General features: G+C 38.9%; 1 protein-coding gene across 5 annotated transcripts in view; it reads right to left on the reverse strand.

Annotated features, from left to right (window-relative positions):
• Window positions 1-19390, reverse strand: part of ZC3H14 (zinc finger CCCH-type containing 14) — a 49679-nt gene that overhangs the window by 25615 nt on the left and 4674 nt on the right. For all 5 annotated transcript variants that reach the window (XM_011949447.1, XM_011949446.1, XM_011949445.1 and 2 more), the window contains exons 3-9: window positions 18603-18717; window positions 15106-15146; window positions 14033-14228; window positions 13251-13680; window positions 11930-12090; window positions 10846-10946; window positions 8654-8809 (exon numbers count right to left, since the gene is read on the reverse strand). In XM_011949447.1, coding sequence (XP_011804837.1) covers window positions 8654-8809; window positions 10846-10946; window positions 11930-12090; window positions 13251-13680; window positions 14033-14228; window positions 15106-15146; window positions 18603-18717 — 1200 coding nt within the window. The remainder of the gene's footprint in view (window positions 1-8653; window positions 8810-10845; window positions 10947-11929; window positions 12091-13250; window positions 13681-14032; window positions 14229-15105; window positions 15147-18602; window positions 18718-19390) is intronic.

Here is a 19390-nt window from a genome sequence, read left to right on the forward strand (position 1 = left end):
TAACCAATAAATGAATTTAAAACTAATTTTGCTGTATGCGCTTGGAAGCAAGTATAATCGGGCTAGATCCTGACATATAGCAAGAAATCAACAGATACTATCTATAGTTGGTCAATGAGGAAACAGTATAAAGCATATTACCACAACATGGAGAAAGAAACAGAAGCACTTAAAAGTGGGGGATTCTGCAGAGTGGGACTAGTATAGAGAAGAATGAAGCAAGGAATGTTGCTTTTTATTTTTAATCTTTTTATACTATTTGATTATTTTCTCATCTATCAGGAGATATTACATTGATATGCTTTCTTTTTCCAGATTTTCTATGAGAATGTATTTCATAATGTATTTTATTTCAAATATATCAGATTTTTCCATACATTATACCAAACATGAAAAATAAAAGGAAATCCACGCCTAGACACATCGTAGTGAAACTGCAGAACATCAAAGACAAAGAGAAGATCTTGAAAGCAGCCAGAGAGAAAGGACAGATCACCTACAAAGGAACGACAGACAATTAGAATGACGGAAGTCCACTCAACAATGGAAAGCAGAAGACAATGGGATAATAATACATATAAGGTGTGGAGAGCAAATAACTGTTAACCTAGATTTGGGTATCCAGCAAAACTACTGCACAAGAATGCAAAGAAATAAAACACTCACAAGTGAATAGACTCTTGGAAAATATATTGCTAATAGACACATTCCAGTGAAACTTCCAAAAAAATACTTCAAAAATACTTCAAAATATTGGAAAATAATGATACCTAAATAACATTCAGAGATGTTAAGAATAAGGAAAATGATAAACAGGAGGTAAACCTGAAAAAACATTGCCTGGAAAAAATTAGAAGAATGCTGTACAACTTGTGCATTTTAAAAAAGATCAAATTGAAACACTGAAAAGAAATTAGGAGGGTAAAGACTGAAGCTCTTCAAAGATATTCAAAAGTCCTTTTACTGTTTTGAGAATGGGGTCAGGATATTAACTTTTAGAATACTAAATCTGCATGGTAAAATTTCACTGGTAATCACTAAAAGAAGAGAAATGAAGCCAAGCGTGGTGGCTCACACCTGTAATCCCAACACTTCGGGAGGCTGAAGTGGGCAGATCACGACGAGGTCAGGAGATCAAAAGGTCAGGAGATCAAGACCAACCTGGCCAACACGGTGAAACCTCATCTCTATTAAAAATACAAAAATTAGCTGGGCATGGTGGTGGGCGCTTGTAATCCCAGCTACTTGGGAGGCTGAGGCAGGAGAATCACTTGAACCAGGGAGTCGGAGATTGCAGTGAGCCGAGATCGTGCCACTGCACTCCAGCCTGGTGACAGAGCGAGACTCTGTCTCAAAAAAAAAAAAAAAAGAACAGAAATGGAAGGTTTAAATAGTGAACCAGTTTAAAATTGTAAAACCAGTGTTAGGGTTGTCAACAATAACAGTAATTAATGAACCTTAAAAAAGATGAGAAAAAATAGAAAAGCAGGCAAATACAAATCAGAAATGATGACAGAAAGTAATCCAACTGTACCAGTAATTATAATAAATGTGACTGGTCTAAACTCTCCAATAAAAGGCAGACTCAGATTAGACTAGAAAACAAAATCTAGCTTCAAGATATTTAAGATATAATATATAGTTGACCCTTAAACAACATGAGGGCTAAGGGAACGAACCCCCGCAACAGTTGAAAATCCACATACAACTTTTTTGACTTCCCATTTAACTACTACTGTTGCCAACATAGCTGCAATTACAGCTTAATAAATTTTTTTCTTTTTCTTCCTCCTCTTCTTTTTTTTTTACCATGGTCCTTACGTTAAATTCATTTATTTTGAAACGGTGAATAACTGCAGTCACAGTTGTAATATGTATCTTTGGTACATTGAGAATTAAACTTTTTCTTGTAATGTCATGACTTTTCTCTACTTCTTGGGAGCACGGCCAGCATCACTAGTAGCACTTCATTATGGGTCCCCTGGTGTTATTGAAGGTTTACAGTATTGCACTAAACATGATGAAAAATATGCAAGAACCGCAAGATCACCTTTTACTGCAATTCACAATTTACTGGAGAGCTGAACTGCTCGTGCCGAGATGGTTAGCATCACGCAGCATTTTAAGTGGACACTCAAAACACCGTAGCTCACCATAAAGCAACAGGAGGTAATGATCAAATTATTACAGTGGCACAGTATGCACTACAGTAAATCTTACGTAGCTATTACTGCACCTTTATGTCTGCTTACACTTCTCTCAACTACAAGTGGTATCATGTAAAGTCTGTGTTTGTGTGCATATATTTTGATAAATTAAACTTTTCATAATATATTTGTGTATGTTTTATGACAGTAAATGTTAAAATAGTCTAGTAGTTACACGTATTTTATGTGTTCATGACATACCTAAATTTTTCTTAATTTTGTCAATATTTCTAGGCTATACAGTTTATCTGCAAGTTTTTTCAAATTGCCACATATCTCAAAAAATATTTCCAATATATTTATTTTCAAAAATCCACATATAAGTGTATGAGTGGACACACAGAGTTCAAACTTGTGCAGTTCAAGGATCAACTGTATATTCCTAAAGCATGAGAGAGAAGACTGAAAACAAGCGCAGGGAAACCAGATATATAAAGCAAATACAATTAAATGGCTTTATTAATATCAGGCAAAACTGACTTTAAGATAAAAACATCTTTTGCTGCAGAGGGTCATAAATCAAGATAAGGGATTCAATTTGCAGAGAAGATAAAACAAATTTAAATATATATGTACCTACTATTAGTATATAACAGCCTAAAAATAAAGCAAAAATACGTAAATACAAGAGAAATTAAGATAAATCTGTCATCATATTGGTCAATTTCAACACCCTTTCTCAAGTGGAAAGTCAAGCAGCACAAAAACTCAGCAAGGTCAAGATCTGAATAATGTTAACAGCAGAGCTTTATCTACTGAATAAACGTAAAATTCCCAATCCAACAATTAGTCTACTTTCTTCCAAAATGCATGTGGAAGATGCATAAACTTGATTATGCACTAGGCAAGTGTTAACAAGTTTCAAAAAGTATGCATTGTAAAATTACATTATCTAGCCACAATGTAACTGTCAGGTATATATAATAAAAAGGATTAAAAGACAAAAACACACACCACTTCCAAATACTGTATAGAAAACACACTTTCAAATAATGCATGGGCCAATGATGAAAATTATAATGGAAATTAAAGACACTCTGATAATGAAAACATGATGAATTAAAACCTGTCATACATAGTAAACATGGCACATCAAGAAAAATTTACAGCTTAAGTGCCTACATTTGAGAAGAAGACAGGCTGAGGTAAGTAATTTTTAAAATATGGAAGGATAAATTAAAAGAGAAGTCGGGCCAGGTGCAGTGGCTCACACCCGTAAACCAAGCACTTTGGGAGGCTGAGGCAAGAGGACTGCTTGAGCTCAGGGGTTCAAGACCAGCCTGGGCAACAGAGTGAGACTCCATCTTTACAAAAAACTTAAACATCAGCTGGGCATGGTGGCGTGTGCGTATAGTCCCTGAGGTGGGAGGATCATTTGAGCCCAGGTGTTTGAGGTTGTAGTGAGCTACAATTGTGCCACTGTACTCTAGCCTAGGCAATAATGAGACCTCGCCTCTTAAAAGAAAAAAAAAAAAAAAAAGCAGAGGTCAACGCAATAGAAAACAAAAACACCAAAAAAAAAAAAAAAAATCAATAAAGCCAGAATAATTGCTGTTAAGTCTTTGAGAAGACGGGCGAAATATACTTCAAATCAGACTGATGGCAAGACAAAAAGGAAAAAGTACACATATTATGAAGTGGGTGTGCTAGTAAAAATAAAGACACCAGAGAAGAGAATGCTATCTGCTCAAACAAAAGAAGAAAAAAAAAGCTATCAATAACTTATGCCAATACATGTGCAAGTTTATATTTTAAAAACCTGCCCCAGATTTTACTATACAACAGTGAGCAACCACGTTAACAGATAACAGTTGCTTGCAGTATCACTTCACACTTGTGCATACATCTAGTAATACCAAAGTCCTCATCAGCAAAGGTACCTGACACCATTTCAATTATCCCTTTTTAAAACACAATATAGAAAACCACACAAACATATAGCTTAATGAATTTTTATAAGGCAAAACACCCTTCTGACTACCATCCAGGTCAAAAGAGAGAACGTCACCTGCCACCCCAGAAGCCTCTGTGTGCTCCATCTTTACCAGTCCTCTTCAAAAGCAACCACTATGCACCTTTTATATTAACGCCTAGAGATTCTTTACAATTTCACACATACTGGGTATCCCTAGCCACTAGTTTAATCCTGCTCCTTTTATTTTCCTTTGATTTGCCTTTCAATCTCAAATTCTCGGGCTATACGACCCATGGTGTCCCAGACTATTTTTCCAGCTGCACACTCACGGTGAAGCTCAACCAACATACTCCTCTGGCTTCTGTAACTTCTTGCAAACTGACTGCTGGACTGGAAGCTTGATGACTTAGGTTTACATTTTTGGCACAACTAAAGTTCTGTTCTTTTGTATCAAGAGGCACAAAACAACTGGTTTTCACTCTTAAAAGCAAAACTCTAATTCTATCATCTTGTTCTCTTATTAGCTGAAATCATTTTAAAAGAAAATGTTTCTCTCATCTACTGTATCAGAGGTTGGCAAATCTTTTAGGCTATTTTAGGCTATGTAAGCTATATGGTCCGTTGCAACTATTCAACTAAGGTTGTAGTATGAAAGTAGCCATGGACAATACATACATGAATAGACATGGTTTGGTTCCAACAGATGCCAACTCCAGTCCTATGGGGTTACCCAGTGGTATCATTCTTACAGAAAGGACAGCATAAATGTTCAATTATTTACCCAGTTTTCAAGACAATGAATGAGTATATACTATCTTCCAAAAGGTGACTAGTTAGGGCTTACTTTTTAAAAATGTCATTATGAAATTGTGGATTTAAATGGGCTTTAATCCACTGCGATTTTTACACCTCCTGAATCTCAAATAATTCCATTTTTGGCCAAGGGAAATCTAAGTTGGCTCCTGCATCATTTGGACATGATCTACCATTCATTGACAGCTTCTTTGCTATCTGGGATGTTGAGCCATTCCAGGATCATGTTAACATTTCCTGCTCCAGACCTGGAAAAAGACATTTCTCAAGAAGCCGATTGATTGATTGATTGATTGACTGAGATGGAATCTCACTCTGTTGCCCAGGCTGGAGTACAGTGGCACAATCTCTGCTCACTGCAACCTCCACCTCCCGGGTCCAAGCGATTCTCCTGCCTCAGCCTCCTGAGTAGCTGGGATTACAGGCGCACACCACAACACCCAGCTAATTTTTTTGTATTTTTAGTAGAGATGGGGTTTCACCATGCTGGCCAAGCTGGTTTTGAACTCCTGCCCTCAGGTGATCCGCCCACCTTGGCTTCCCAAAATGCTGGGATTACAAGCGTGAGCCACCGCACCCAGCCCAAGAAGCCTAGTTTTTTAAATAGGAAGTATTCCAAGACCACAATCTGGGAACTACGGATGATGCTAAGGGTTGACGAATGTTTCTATGCCTTCCAGTAGACAGAACTGGAAAAAAATATATTCATATATAAAATACAATGTGCATTCCAAAAAATTTCCAATGTAAATTCAGGACAACAGGCTTTTACTTGTCTGATGCTCATCCTCCATTAGATCCCCTAAGAAAAGTTCATGGGAATAGCAGTCTCTGAATTTCTGCATATAGGTAACAGTTGGTGCCAGATCACTTCTAAAGGTCACTTTTGCTGGACATTAAATTCTTGGCTCACATTTTCTTTTCTGGAGTATCTTAAATATCTAGTCCATTTTCTTCCGGCACAAAAGTGATGCTGCTGAAAAGTCTGATGATAATCTATCTTTCTTTTTCTTCTAAGTCATGTGCCCCTTTTGCTTAAATGTCCAAATGATTTTTTTTCTTTTTAAAATTTCATCAATTATATAATACATCTTAGTGTTATGGTTCTGGGTAAATATTCTCAGGTATACTGTGCAATTTTTCAGACAACAATTTCAAATATGTTTTCACTTCAGGAAAGTTTTCTTGAAAGACAGTTAATGCTTGTTCCGTTCCTCTGAATATTGCTTCTTTGGAGATTCCTATTATAAATACACTGTATTTCTATTGCCTATATTCAATATTTGCCACTTTCTCATGAGCCCTTTCTTTTAGACTTTTAAAATGTTCTTGTCTTTTATCTTCAATTTCTCTGAAGATGTTTTACTTTACTTATTTTTAAATTTCTATTTTCTGTAGCCATAAGGTCTTGCTATGTTGCCCTGGTTGATCTTGAACTGGCCTCAAGTGATCCCCTGCCTTGGCCTCCCAAATTGCTGGGATTACATGCATGATGTTTTATCTTATTAAGACACACCAATTCCTGAGTTCTGTCTAATTTAGTCTTCATTTATTTTGAGACAGGGTTTCACTCTATCACCCAAACTGGATGGCAATGGCATGATCATGGCTCACTGCAACCTCAGCCTCCTGTGTTCCACCAATCCTCCCACTTCAGCCTCCCTGGAGGGCAATGGTATGATGGTGGCTCACTGCAACCTCAGCCTCCTGGGCTTCAGTAATCCTCCCACCTCAGCCTCCCTGGAGGGCAATGGTATGATCGTGGCTCACTGCAACCTCAGCCTCCTGGGCTTCAGCAATCCTCCCACCTCAGCCTCCCAAGGAGAGAGGACTACAGGTGTATACCTCGCCCAGCTAATATTTTTATTTTTTGTAAAGACACGGTTTTGCTATGCTGCCCAGGCTAGTCTCAAATGATCCTCCTGCCTCAGCCTGCCAAAGTGTTGGGATTACAGGCACGAGCCACTGTACCCAGCCTCAAAGTTTTTCTGTTTTATGTTTTTCTTGGTTTTGTCTTGTATTATTTAAATAATGTCTTCTAGCTCACTTTGAAATTGTATTTCTTTTTGGTATACCTTTCAGCATGCTTTCACTGAAACAGTGCTATTTTGTCTTTTATTCCTTTTTATCTTTTAATTTGGCACAGGACGTTGATACTTTTCTGTTGTTCATTTTAGGGGAAAGTTTGCTTTGGATAGCTATTCTAACTTCAGAATCCACAACCTCCTTCTGCTGATTTTGTGATGTTAAAAAATATGGCACCTTGCTTTGAGATTTCCTATTGTTTTCCTCTATTTTTATCTGACATTCTTTCCTTTTCTCTACTGTCTGTTTCCCTGCTCCATTTGATTCCACTCCAAGACTCTCATGTAGAGTACTGTCTTTGAAAAAAACATTAGTGCAACACATTACAGACTCCATAGGGAGTAGACCACTGCAGCCCTTTTAGGTCAGCCTCATCTGTCACTGCACTGTGCAAAATCCCTCCTCAGTTTCAGCTACTCTTCTCAATTTGGCCCATTCACATTTTCCAACTGGTACCTATTTGCCGTTTGGGTGCCAAACAGGTCTTGTCCTCAGGCCTATCATTTATCAGAACAGCACATAACGCTGTCACAGCAAACTATACAATACAGTAAAAAAATTTTTAAGAGGCATAATGAGGAGACAAATACAGAACTGACAATGTTGAAATCATAAGGTTTCATGAAACCTGGAACAATTTAAAGGACAGTTTTGGAGAAATGAAAAAATATATTCGAAGGTTCCTGAGAAGTATGTGAGAAGTAACATAATAAGCACATAGGTTTTTTTGGTGGGGTTTTAAAATTCAAATCTTTGTAGAAAAAGAAACAGAAGAAACAAGAATCCTTGATGACGGAAGAAACAAAAGGTTTGAAGAGTCGTGGAGAAGGGCTGTGCAGGCCCAGGGGTCAGATAACAGAGACACCAGAAGTTCAAACTAACAGTGTTAGTTCTGGGCAATGAGGCGGCGGTGGGAGACACTTTCACAAAGGAGTTAGAAGATGAGAGACACACTTTCAAAGTCAAAAGATTGTACAGGAATTGGGGGATAAAGCTGAGAAAAAAGCAAAAAAAAAAAAAAAAAAGAGCTGGAAGCAAACTGAAGTATGTTAGGCATGAGGGGATAAATTAGGGTTGCTGGGACACTTATGGGAGGTCAGAGACAGGATGCTTAAGAGAGGGGAGATTTAAAGATAACTAACATTTCAAGTTCAGGTAAACGGGTAGGATCAACAAAAAGAGGAAAAGAAAGAATGCAGAAATAAATATATCTTTAAGAAGGAACTATCTAAAGACCTGCAAAATTCTGATAATAACTAAGGCTTAATGTTTTGAGAATATTAAAAATTTCCACAACAAAAAGACTTTCAAAAATTTCTAGAAAAGGCTGGGTGCAGTGGCACATACTTGTACACACTTCCAGCTACTAAGGATGCTGAGGGAGAAGTACTGCTTGAGCCCAGGAGTTTGAAGCCTGCCTGGGCAACACAGCAAGACTCTACCTCTTTAAAAAAAAAAAAAAGTTTCTGGAAAGTGTTGGTATGAACATTCCTCATGCTATCCTTCTCATTCTATTTCTGGGCTTAATCATCACGTTTTTCAAAGTGTAACATTTCATAAAAATCCACTGGAAAATATTCAATGCCTCATGAAAAAACTGTAGTAAAGAGTGAAACATCATTTAAGTTATTACCTTGATTTTTTTCTACAGATTCTCCTTTTGTTTCCTCTTCTTTAATGGGGGGACTTATTCTGGGGGTCCTACTTTGTCCCTGGACCACTTCTGCTAGCAGTTCTTCTTGAGAAGTTCGAGTTCTGGGAGCAACTGGAAGGGTCTGTTTCTGTGGGACTTTCACATAAAAGCAAAAAAGATAGAAATACAAATGCAGTAATACATCAAAAGTCGACGGTGACTATGTCATATTAAATATAAACACCTCCTTTGGTTTAGAACATACAAGGAGTTTGGGCTGGGCGCAGTGGCTCATGCCTGTAATCTCAGCACTTTGGGAGGCAAGGCGGGTGGATCACTTGAGGTCAGGAGTTTGAGACCAGCCTGGCCAACATGGTAAAACCTCATTTCCACTAAAAGTACAAACATTAGCCAGGCGTGGTGGCACACACCTGTAATCGCAACTACTCAGGAGGCTGACGGAGAAGAACTGCTTAAACCCAGAAGGCGCAGGTTGCAGTGAGCCAAGACTGCGCCACTGTGCACTCCAGCCTGGGCAACAGAGTGAGACTCTGTCTCCAAAAAAAAGAAAAGAACATATATATGAGGAGTTCAATCCATAGATACCATTCATTTTTTCTTACAACATTACTGAGATAGATACCTGACCTATTTATCCAAACATATGTAAACAATGTCCATACAACCACATGCCATGAACACAATACAGTACATATGTATTCATTTTCAACAAAACACGGTTTAAGCTTAGCTTCATGATCTTATATCAGTTTCAAATTGTAATTTAGATAACCTAGGTAAAGAAAGAAATTTTCAAAGCCATGGAAATTCTCTAAACTTCTCATCATTCTAGACAATTAATATTGCTGACAGATCAGGAAATGAAATGTAGATATACCATTAGGTCAAGAGTGGGCATTTGCCTGATAATCCTTATTCTATACGCAAAAACCTGTTGAATTTAGTGTTCAGGGTTAAATTAGGGATGAGGAGAACTAAGAGGACAGGCAAGTATCAGGATCAAAAACTGATGGTGCCAGGCACGGCGGCTCACGCCTGTAATCCCAGCATTTTGGGAGGCCAAGTCAGGTGATCACCTGAGGTCAGGGGTACGAGACCAGCCTGGCCAACATGGAGGAACCCCATCTCTACTAAAAATACAAAAAAATTAGCCTGGCAAGTTGGTGGGCGCCTGTAGCCCCAGCTACTTGAGAGGCTGAGGCAGGAGGATCACTTGGACCCAGGAGGCAGAGGATGCAGTGAGCCAAGATCACACAAGTGCACTCCAGCCTGGGCAACGGAGCAAGACTCCACCTCAAAAAAAGAAAACAAACAAAAAAACTGATGGCTACAGTATACCTCACTTTAGGAATGGGGTCACAAAAGGAGAAGCAAGAGAGAGTGGACAAGCAGGGCAATGCTGTAAGTACATCCATTAAATCCACAGCAAAACTTACATCTTTTTAGAGTAGCTCATCACCATCAGCTTGTTAACACAAATTTATACATCGGCTACAACAGGTCGGCCACAGAGTACAGAATTTAATGACAACACAAAATGACACCCATCAATTGTCTACATTTCAGAATCAGCTTCCCGTAAGACCAGCTTACAGCTGATTCATCTCCTGTTTTGAAAACATGTAATACTTTTATATTCTCTCATAAAATGATTTAGTACTTCCACTACAATTGGAGCAGGAACATCACAAGAGTCAGTTCTCTGCCTTATATTCTATTAATGAGTTCCACCAAAAGGGAAGAAACCAACCTTGTTTATAAACTACTGTTTCACAAATTATAACTTCAGCCGCCTATTATTATCCAATTGTACTCCCATTTATACATCATAAATTCATATCTAATGTTGAATCTAATGCTACTAACATGAAAGTCCCACTTCATCAAAATTCTCTTCAAAATGTTTACGTACTATATATTTCACAAACACCGAAAAGAGCATAAAAGGCATTATATGGTACTTGGAAAACTATAGTCCATTAACAGTTTGCAAAGTTTCTCAAACCTGTCAATCTCCTTTTAAAGCCATTCTTCTATAGGGGAACCTCATCTTGGTCTTGACATCTGACAGGCACCTTTATTTTACCACAATTTAAGAAGCAATCGTTTTCAGCTTACTCAAGAATTACAGAAATGTCTTACCAAGTGTAAACATAATACATTTAAATTACCTGTAGAGTAGTTAGTTGTTTTTGTTACAGATTCTTGAGCTTCAGAGATAGCCTTCAAAATCAGATTCTTGTTAGCTTGTTTAGAAGGTGGAAGAGAAGGTCTAAAAGAGTTAAGAAAGGTATTTTTATTAAACTTTAAATTTCAGTTCTCCACAGGTCACCCATCTATTATGCCTTTACCACAACCTTCTCTAGGTTTCATAGACTAGCTGCAGTTTTTAGAAAACGTCAACTACACTGGAACCTATTATTTTTTTCGAGACAGAGTTTTACTCTCTCACCCAGGCTGGAGTGTAGTGCCACTGCAGCCTTAAACTTCTAGGCTCAAGCAATCCTTCCACATCAGCCTATCCAGTCTAGGACTACAGGTGCCTGCCAAAATGACCAGGTAATTTATTTTATTTTTGTACAGACAAAGACTCATTGCATTGTTTAGGCTAGTCTCAAACTCCTGGTCTGAAGCAATCCTCCTGCCTCAGCCTCGCAAAGTGCTAGGTACAGGCATGAGCTGCCATGCCTAGGCCCCTTTTAGTTTTTTTAAATAATAAATTTGAATCTTAATTGACGTTGTTCCCCCTCACTCCACCATCATATTAGTCAATATTCTCTGCAATCCTCTCCAATGTTAAGCAATTTCTCTCATTAATGTGTTTCTCAAAACCCAATGAAAAAGTCTTACGTGGTATTACATTAAATATGTATGCCAGGTGCGGTGGCTCATGCCTGTAATCCCAACACTTTGGGAGGCCAAGGAGGGCAGATCACCTGAGGTCAGGAGTTTGAGACCTGCCTGGTCCAACGTGGTGAAACACCATCTCTACTAAAAATACAAAAATTAGCTGGTCGTGGTGGTGCGCACCCATGATCCCAGCCACTCAGCAGGCTGAATCAGGAGAATCATTTGAACCTGGGAAGCAGAGGTTGCAGTGAGCCAAGATCGTGCCACTGCACTCCAGCCTGGTTGACAGAGCGAGGCTCCGTCTCAAAAAACAAACAAAAATTATTTTCGAGATTATTCTCTTCAAGAAATCAGAAGACTCCACCAAGGCAGTTAAAGCTGAATTTATAGCCACGTTCAAGGTACCTCCTTTCAGGTTTTGCTGGCACAGACACACTGCTGGAGATGCTTCCTGTTCGAGACCCATAATCATCATCTTCTTCTTCCTCTTCTCCATCATGATTGAACTTTTTCACTTTAACAACTGAACTTACCACAGGCAACTTTCTCTTCCGAAAGTTTTCATCCTGCAATCAGATAAAATTTATGCTTACCTAACTTCAGAAAATAACAAAAGTTCTACTACAAAATGTTTCCATTTTAAGAAAAAATAGTACACAGTAATATGAGAAATTCAGAGCATTTCTTGGTTTTGTATAAAAATATAAATATGAGGACAGGCGTGGGGGCTCACATTTGTAATCCTAGTACTTTGGAAGGCCATCATGGGCAGATCACAAGGTTAGGATTTCGAGACCAACCTGGCCAATATAGTGAAACCCCATCTCTACTAAAAACACAAAAATTAGCTGAGCACGGTAGCATGCGCCTGTAATCCCAGCTACTCAGGAGGCTGAGGCAGAAGAATCACTTGAACCCAGGAGTGCAGGATGCAGTGAGCCAAGATCACGCCACTGCACTCCAGCCTGGCCAACAGAGTGAGACACCATATCAAAATAAACAAATAAATAAATAATATATATAAAAACATTATCCCTACCAGTCAACCTTTAGCTAAAATAAAAATTAGAACTTTATTTTATTAACAGCTGCATACAGTGCTACTGAGGAAACTAATAAAACGGAGTTAATTGGTTGCTTACTAGCAATCATGAACAATCTAAAATTGATCTGAAACCCCCCCCAAATTAATTTAAGATTAAAGCTATCTCAAATGCTGGAAATCCCAAAAAGGTATACAGACGTGATATAAAAGAACTCTAGGAGCAAGCCATGGAGAGGAAAATCTGGTATATCATGAGAAACAGCAGATAAAACAATTTAAAAATAAACTTGGGGCTGGGCGCCGTGGCTCATGTCTGTAATCCCAACACTTTGGGAGGCCCAGGCAGGTGGATCACAAGGTCAGGATTTCAAGACCAGCCTGGCCAACATGGTGAAACCCGTTTCTATTAAAAATATAAAAAATTAGCCAGGCGTGGTGGCGAGTAATCCCAGCTACTCGGGAGGCTGAGGTAGGAGAATCGCTTGAGCCCAGGAGGCGGAGGTTGCAGTGAGCTGAGATTGCGCCATCACACGCCAGCCTGGGCCACAAAAGCGAAACTCCTTCTCAAAAACTAAAATAAAATAAACTTGGAATATGTGTTTAGTTACTTCATATATTATTTAGTATCAAGAACTGCTGAATTTTAGCCTAATAAGCCAGAATTTAAAAGTACATACAAACCTCCATACTCATTTTCTCTGAGTTGTTTCTAAAGAACGGACTATATGTTTCTTCTAAGCTGTTAAGCACTTCTGGTTCACACAAACGTCCTGTTTCATATACCCAACTATTCTGCATATCAAGCTGCTTGGCAGCATGAATACTATTTTGCTGCTGCTGAAATTGCAACCTGTTTAAATGAACACCACTATCTGCATTTCTACTTGCAGGTGGTCGATAAATTTCAATAGAAGGGCGAGAAGAACCATATGTAAGTGTCACTGTAGGTTTTTTCTGAGATAAGGGATTCTCCTGCACAAAGTTGAGGTCTTCATCAATGAGATCATCTGGTTCTGGCTTAATATCAATCACATCTTCAGAGGGTGCTGGCTCCCTCAAAGGCTTCACTGTTGACATTAGTCGGGTTGCAGCTCCATCATCATAAGTCTGCCTATTTAAAAGAACAACAAAATGTATTGCAACCAAATTAGGGCAATTATCTCCAAATCTTTAAAGAATGCTTACTTGAAAAATTTCAAGGAAAAAACTGAGGATACTCCCTTTAGGTATTCCATTCAAAACTACTTTGAAATTGTACTTTCTTTAAACTTTGATTTACTAAATTTGTGATCAAAGATAATCATACTCAGATCTTATCCATTATTTTATTCAAAAAACTGCTCATGATCACTTCACTGTTCCTAAAAATTGCCGAGAACAGCAAACTGAAAGATACAAAAACTAATAAAAATGTCACATACAGAAAGCCATCTGCCCATAGCAGGTCTACACCGGACTCTTACCTGACATTAGTGGTTTTTGACTCCTGTGAACTCGTAGAAACTCTGGAATCTCTTTTTTCAGGTCTTGTGCTAGGAATGGCAAGTGGTGGCACTGCAGCTTCATGCCTCCTCTCATCTCCCCGACTGAAACTGCTCTTGTTTGAAGGCACGTTACTATCAAAGATGTTGGTATCAGAAGACTTTAGACTAGAGGGTTCTGAAAAGAAAAATACAGTCCTTTTAATCTATTATTTTTATTTATTTATTTTTGAGATAGACTCTCGCTCTGTCACCAGGCTGGAGTGCAGTGGTGTGTTCTCGGCTCATTGCCACCTCCAAATCCCTGGTTCAAGCGATTCTCCTGCCTCAGCCTCCTGAGTAGCTGGGATTACAGGCACGCACCATGACGCCCGGCTAATTTTTGTATTTTTAGTAGAGACGGAGTTTCACCATGTTGGCCAGGATGGTCTCGATCTCCTGAGCTCATGATCCGCCCATCTTGGCCTCCCAAAATGCTGGGATTACAGGTGCGAGCCACCCTGCCCAGCCATCTATTTTTATTACTTTAAGTCTTTTCCTTCCTCATCACCAATTCAAAAGCAATACGTGTTTATTGCAGAAAAATTTAAAAATATAAATAAAAATCACCAATTATCTCAAAGGTGATTTTTGGGGGGAAGAGCATATATACACATTTTTGAAAACATGTATCTTATGTGTATACACTCTCATGTTATTCTTCCACAACATTATTTTCAATAGTTGAATATTATTCCACACATGGTAATGTAACAATTTCGTTTACTATTACTGAACTTTTAAATTGTTTTCAATTATAAAATACTGAAATATCCTTGAGGCTAAATCTCTGCACACATATGTAATTATTTCCTTCTGATAAAGTGCACTGCTCCCCCTCCTACACTTAAATATCTTTGAATCATATTAAATTAACTGGTCTTAAGTTCATAAAAATATGTGCTTTCTAAAAAAGTTCAAATGAACCACTGTAAATGACTATAAATGACTTTAGAAAGAAACAAATCATATGCCATAGCAAGCAGAAATTAAAAAAAAAAAGTTATGAATCTTACCAGTTGTAACAGAGCGAAGTTTATCTAATACACCATGAAGCCTGAGAAAAAAACAAAAAACAATAAAGCCTCCATTAAGATTTCAATTCAACCGTCACTCTAAATTTATGACATTATATTCAGAGATTTTTTTTTTTTTTGAGACGGAGTCTGGCTCTGTCACCCAGGCTGGAGTGCAGTGGCCCGATCTCGGCTCACTACAAGCTCCACCTCCCGGGTTTACGCCATTCTCCTGCCTCAGCCTCCCGAGTAGCTGGGACTACAGGCGCCCACCATCTCGCCCGGCTAGTTTTTTTGTATTTTTAGTAGAGACGGGGTTTCACCATGTTAGCCAGGATGGTCTCGATCTCCTGACCTCGTGATCCACCCGTCTCGGCCTCCCAAAGTGCTGGGATTACAGGCTTGAGCCACCGCGCCCGGCCGATTTTTTTTTTTAATTTTAAAAATATTTTTATTATTTTTAAATAGAGACGGGGTTTCACCATGCTGTCCAGGCTGGTCTTGAAGTCCTGGACTCGAGAGAACCACCTGCCTCGGCCTCCCAAAGTGTTGAGATTACAGGCATAAGCCACTGCACCCAGCCGAGATAAATACTGATAAGCTGTATTTAGTGAATAAATTGTATTAAAATTAACTTTCAAATTTCACATTTTTAAAAAAAGGATTTGTATAAATCCTACAGAAATCAATAAAAAATTATATATTTTTTCTTCACTGTTTTCAACATCTAGCCTCCGCAAAAATATGGGAAAGAATATCATCGGACCAGAGTCTTAGTCTACAAAGTATGTCACCGTTTTCTTTTTTTTTTGAGACGGAGTCTCGCTCTGTCGCCCAGGCCGGAGTGCAGTGGCCGGATCTCAGCTCACTACAAGCTCCGCCGCCCGGGTTTACGCCATTCTCCTGCCTCAGCTTCCCGAGTAGCTGGGACTACAGGCGCCCGCCACCTCGCCCAGGTAGTTTTTTTTGTATTTTTCAGTAGAGACGGGGTTTCGTCGCATTAGCCAGGATGGTCTCGATCTCCTGACCTCGTGATCCGCCCGTCTCAGCCTCCCAAAGTGCTGGGATTACAGGCTTGAGCCACCGCGCCCGGCTATCACCCTGTTTTCTAAGTACTAAAGATTTACTGTAGCTTTCAGTAAAACAAGTATCATAAAATGTAATATTGCTTATTATTACAACCATTTAAGCAGCTTATATTAACTGCCTAAATTAGATGGCTTCTTGGACAACTTAATTCTGAGAGCTTAAAAAAAGTTATCTCAAAATATGCTATATCATTTCACTCTAATACCTTCAAAACTGATGCTGTAAGGCTGTAATCTTGCTTGTAACATAACCTGTTTTGGTAGTTATAAATGAGGTAATTTGCCTTACATCCCTTCCCAGTACCTCCCCAAAAACTCCAGAAATCTCATAATGTTTCAATGAGAACCCTAGTCACATGCTACTGTCCCCACGGACACAATTACTTCAAGCCTCCAAACAATCACAATAGTCTGTTTGGGGCTGGTGTTAACACTAACTTAAGAAAGCAAAGTGCCGGCCGGGCGCGGTGGCTCAAGCCTGTAATCCCAGCACTGGGATTGGCTGGACTTTAGAAAAAAAAATAGTACTCACAATAATGGTAATTTCCCCAGTCAAAAGCCCCACAATCTTTTTTTGCGGGGGACTGGGAGGGAATAACCTCTGGGGACAAATTGTAACAAATGGGTTGGGTCACCCACAGTGCGGCAGCAGTGTGTGTATCATAACAACTGATGACCACTATACAACGTTCTCCAAATTTGTGCAATGTATAAACCCAGAGAATTCTGCAGAATTTCAAGATTGATAAGCATACAGTTGCCTACTGGGGCAAAAACACCCTGAAGACAACCTTTGGTATAAAGGCAAGAACTTAACCAGGCTCATCTCCCCACTTAGCGTCTCCTCTTGCCATTCAAATTTAGCAGGCCACTTGCTTACTTAACTTTTGCTACATCATCACCTTTCACGGTAACTGGTAGTTCCTAGTCTGAGGGGCCTAATAAAGTATTTCTTATGGCTATTCTCAGCTACAGCATTATCCTGCAGCCCTCATCTTCACTTTACTTCAAACCTGGTACCAGGACCTAGCATCTGAAGTTGAATCTTACTCTTCTAGTCAGTATTCTCAACTAAAGGCATATAACAGTAATTTATGTATAAAAGCAAAGTTGCCTATTTTAAAATTCCAAACTTAAAAAAACTTATAATCTCAAAATATGCTATAACATTACACTATAATTATTACTCAAAATGAAGGTGTGAGTTTAATAAAAAGCTAAAAAAGTTAGAAACAGAAAAGTGAGAAACAGAAAACCTTGCCCTGTAAAAGGTAACTCATTGTAAAAGGCAATATAAGAAGCCAACCCAGTTCAAAAAACATCTGTAACTGATTTTAGTGCGGGAAAAGGAACTATAAGATGCAGAAGCTGGCCAGGTGGCGGTGGCTCACACCTATAACCCCAAGACTTCTGAAGGCCAAGGCGGGAGGACTGCTTGAGCCCAGGAGTTCAAGATTATCCAGGTCAACATACTAAGACCCTGCCTCAACAAAAAATTTACAAACTAGCCAGGCATGGGAGTGCAGGAGGGAGGGTACTGCAATGGAACGATCATTTGAGATCAGGAGATCGAGGCTGCAGGGAGCTGTGATTGTACTACTGTGCTCTAGCCTGGGTGACAGAGCAATACCTTGTCTCAAAAAAAAAAGATATAGAACTTTACAACAGAAACATAGTAAGTACAGCCAACATATACTAAAAATTCCTTAGGGAAATGAGCTAGGGACACCTATAAGTACTTTACACATATTAGCCCATCTGATCCTCAAAATAATTTTATAAAGCAAGTGATTGTACTATTCCCATTTTATAGCTAGAAAAATCAAGGCAAGACACAGGGCCAGGATTCAACTTTGGCTGTCTGGCTTCAGAGGCTGATAATGTTTGGCTCTGTGTCCCCACCCAAATCTTATATTGAATTATAATCCCCACCTGTCAAGGGAGGGAGGTGACTGGATCACGGGGGTGGCTCCCCCATGATGTTCTCATGACAGTGAGTTCTCATGAGAGAGTGAGTTCCCAAGTTCTCAAGAGACAGTGAGTTTTCACGAGATCTGATGATTTTACGTAAGTCTCTGGAAGTCCCTCCTTCACTCTTCTCTTTCCTGCCGACTTGTGAAGAAGGTGCTTGCTTCCCCTTCCACCATGATTGTAGGTTTCCTGGGGCCTCCCCAGCCATGTGGAACTTTGAGTCAATTAAATCTCTTTCTTTTAGAAATTACCCAGTCTTGGGTATTTCTTCATAGCAGAGTGAAAACGGACTAATACAGAGGCTGTGCGCCCTCATCACTCACAAACTGCCTCTCCAAAGTGAACTTAACTCAACTGTCAAGAACCTCTCTTCGGACAGAATATCAACTCAGGCTTGTGCCAAACTTTGGTCTGAGGCTCAAAAATTCAGAAACATACCATACGGTGAATCGAATTGTGTTGTTCCCTAGAAACAGGGACAGATCCTCTGTCATTTGGTCCTGACTTTTCTTGTTGGCCACCATCACCATAATGTAATCAGGAAGTTCTTCATCTATTTAAAAGGAAAGGTATATCAAAACTTTGTTTCCTCAAAACTTTCTTCTTAAAGTAGACGTGCTTGAAAATATAGATGTAGCTCTAAGCTTTAGAGTCTTAGAGCTCTAGTGGAATTACATTGGACAAGATGGCTTAGCTTTAATTTTTTTCTCTTCATTCCACAGGTATTTCAATTACTAGAAGGATGGAAATTAAGAATAACTGATACTTACAAAACTAGACATTCTGAATTATAGGGTCAAACTTGAGCGTGCATTCACTTCCTTGAATCTTTTTAATAATGTTTACTAATTTCAAAGAAGCTTCCAGGAAATATATGAACATTTCCCAAGAAAACGAATTGAATTTTGTTTAGTTTTTAATTTACATTGTTTCAAGACAACACTCATTTCTCAAGTGAACATATTTACCCTTGCTAAAGGCAGGTTTCAATTACTCAGGGTAACAAACTTGTAGCAGTATCAAATAAACAAATAGACCCAAAAGCTCCACATCATTTAAAAAACTCAATTTTAACATTACATAATGTCAACTCAACGCACTGTTTTACCCTCACGGTGGTAATCCTATGGTGATTATAAGGGTGAGGTCTAGGATTTAAAAAAAAAAAAAAAGGCCGGGCACAGTGGCTCACGCCTGTAATCCCAGCACTGGGATTGGCTGGACTT

The sequence above is a fragment of the Colobus angolensis genome, unplaced genomic scaffold (genome assembly GCF_000951035.1).
Source record: "Colobus angolensis palliatus isolate OR3802 unplaced genomic scaffold, Cang.pa_1.0 Scaffold3, whole genome shotgun sequence".
Classification (NCBI taxonomy): Eukaryota; Metazoa; Chordata; class Mammalia; order Primates; family Cercopithecidae; genus Colobus; species Colobus angolensis.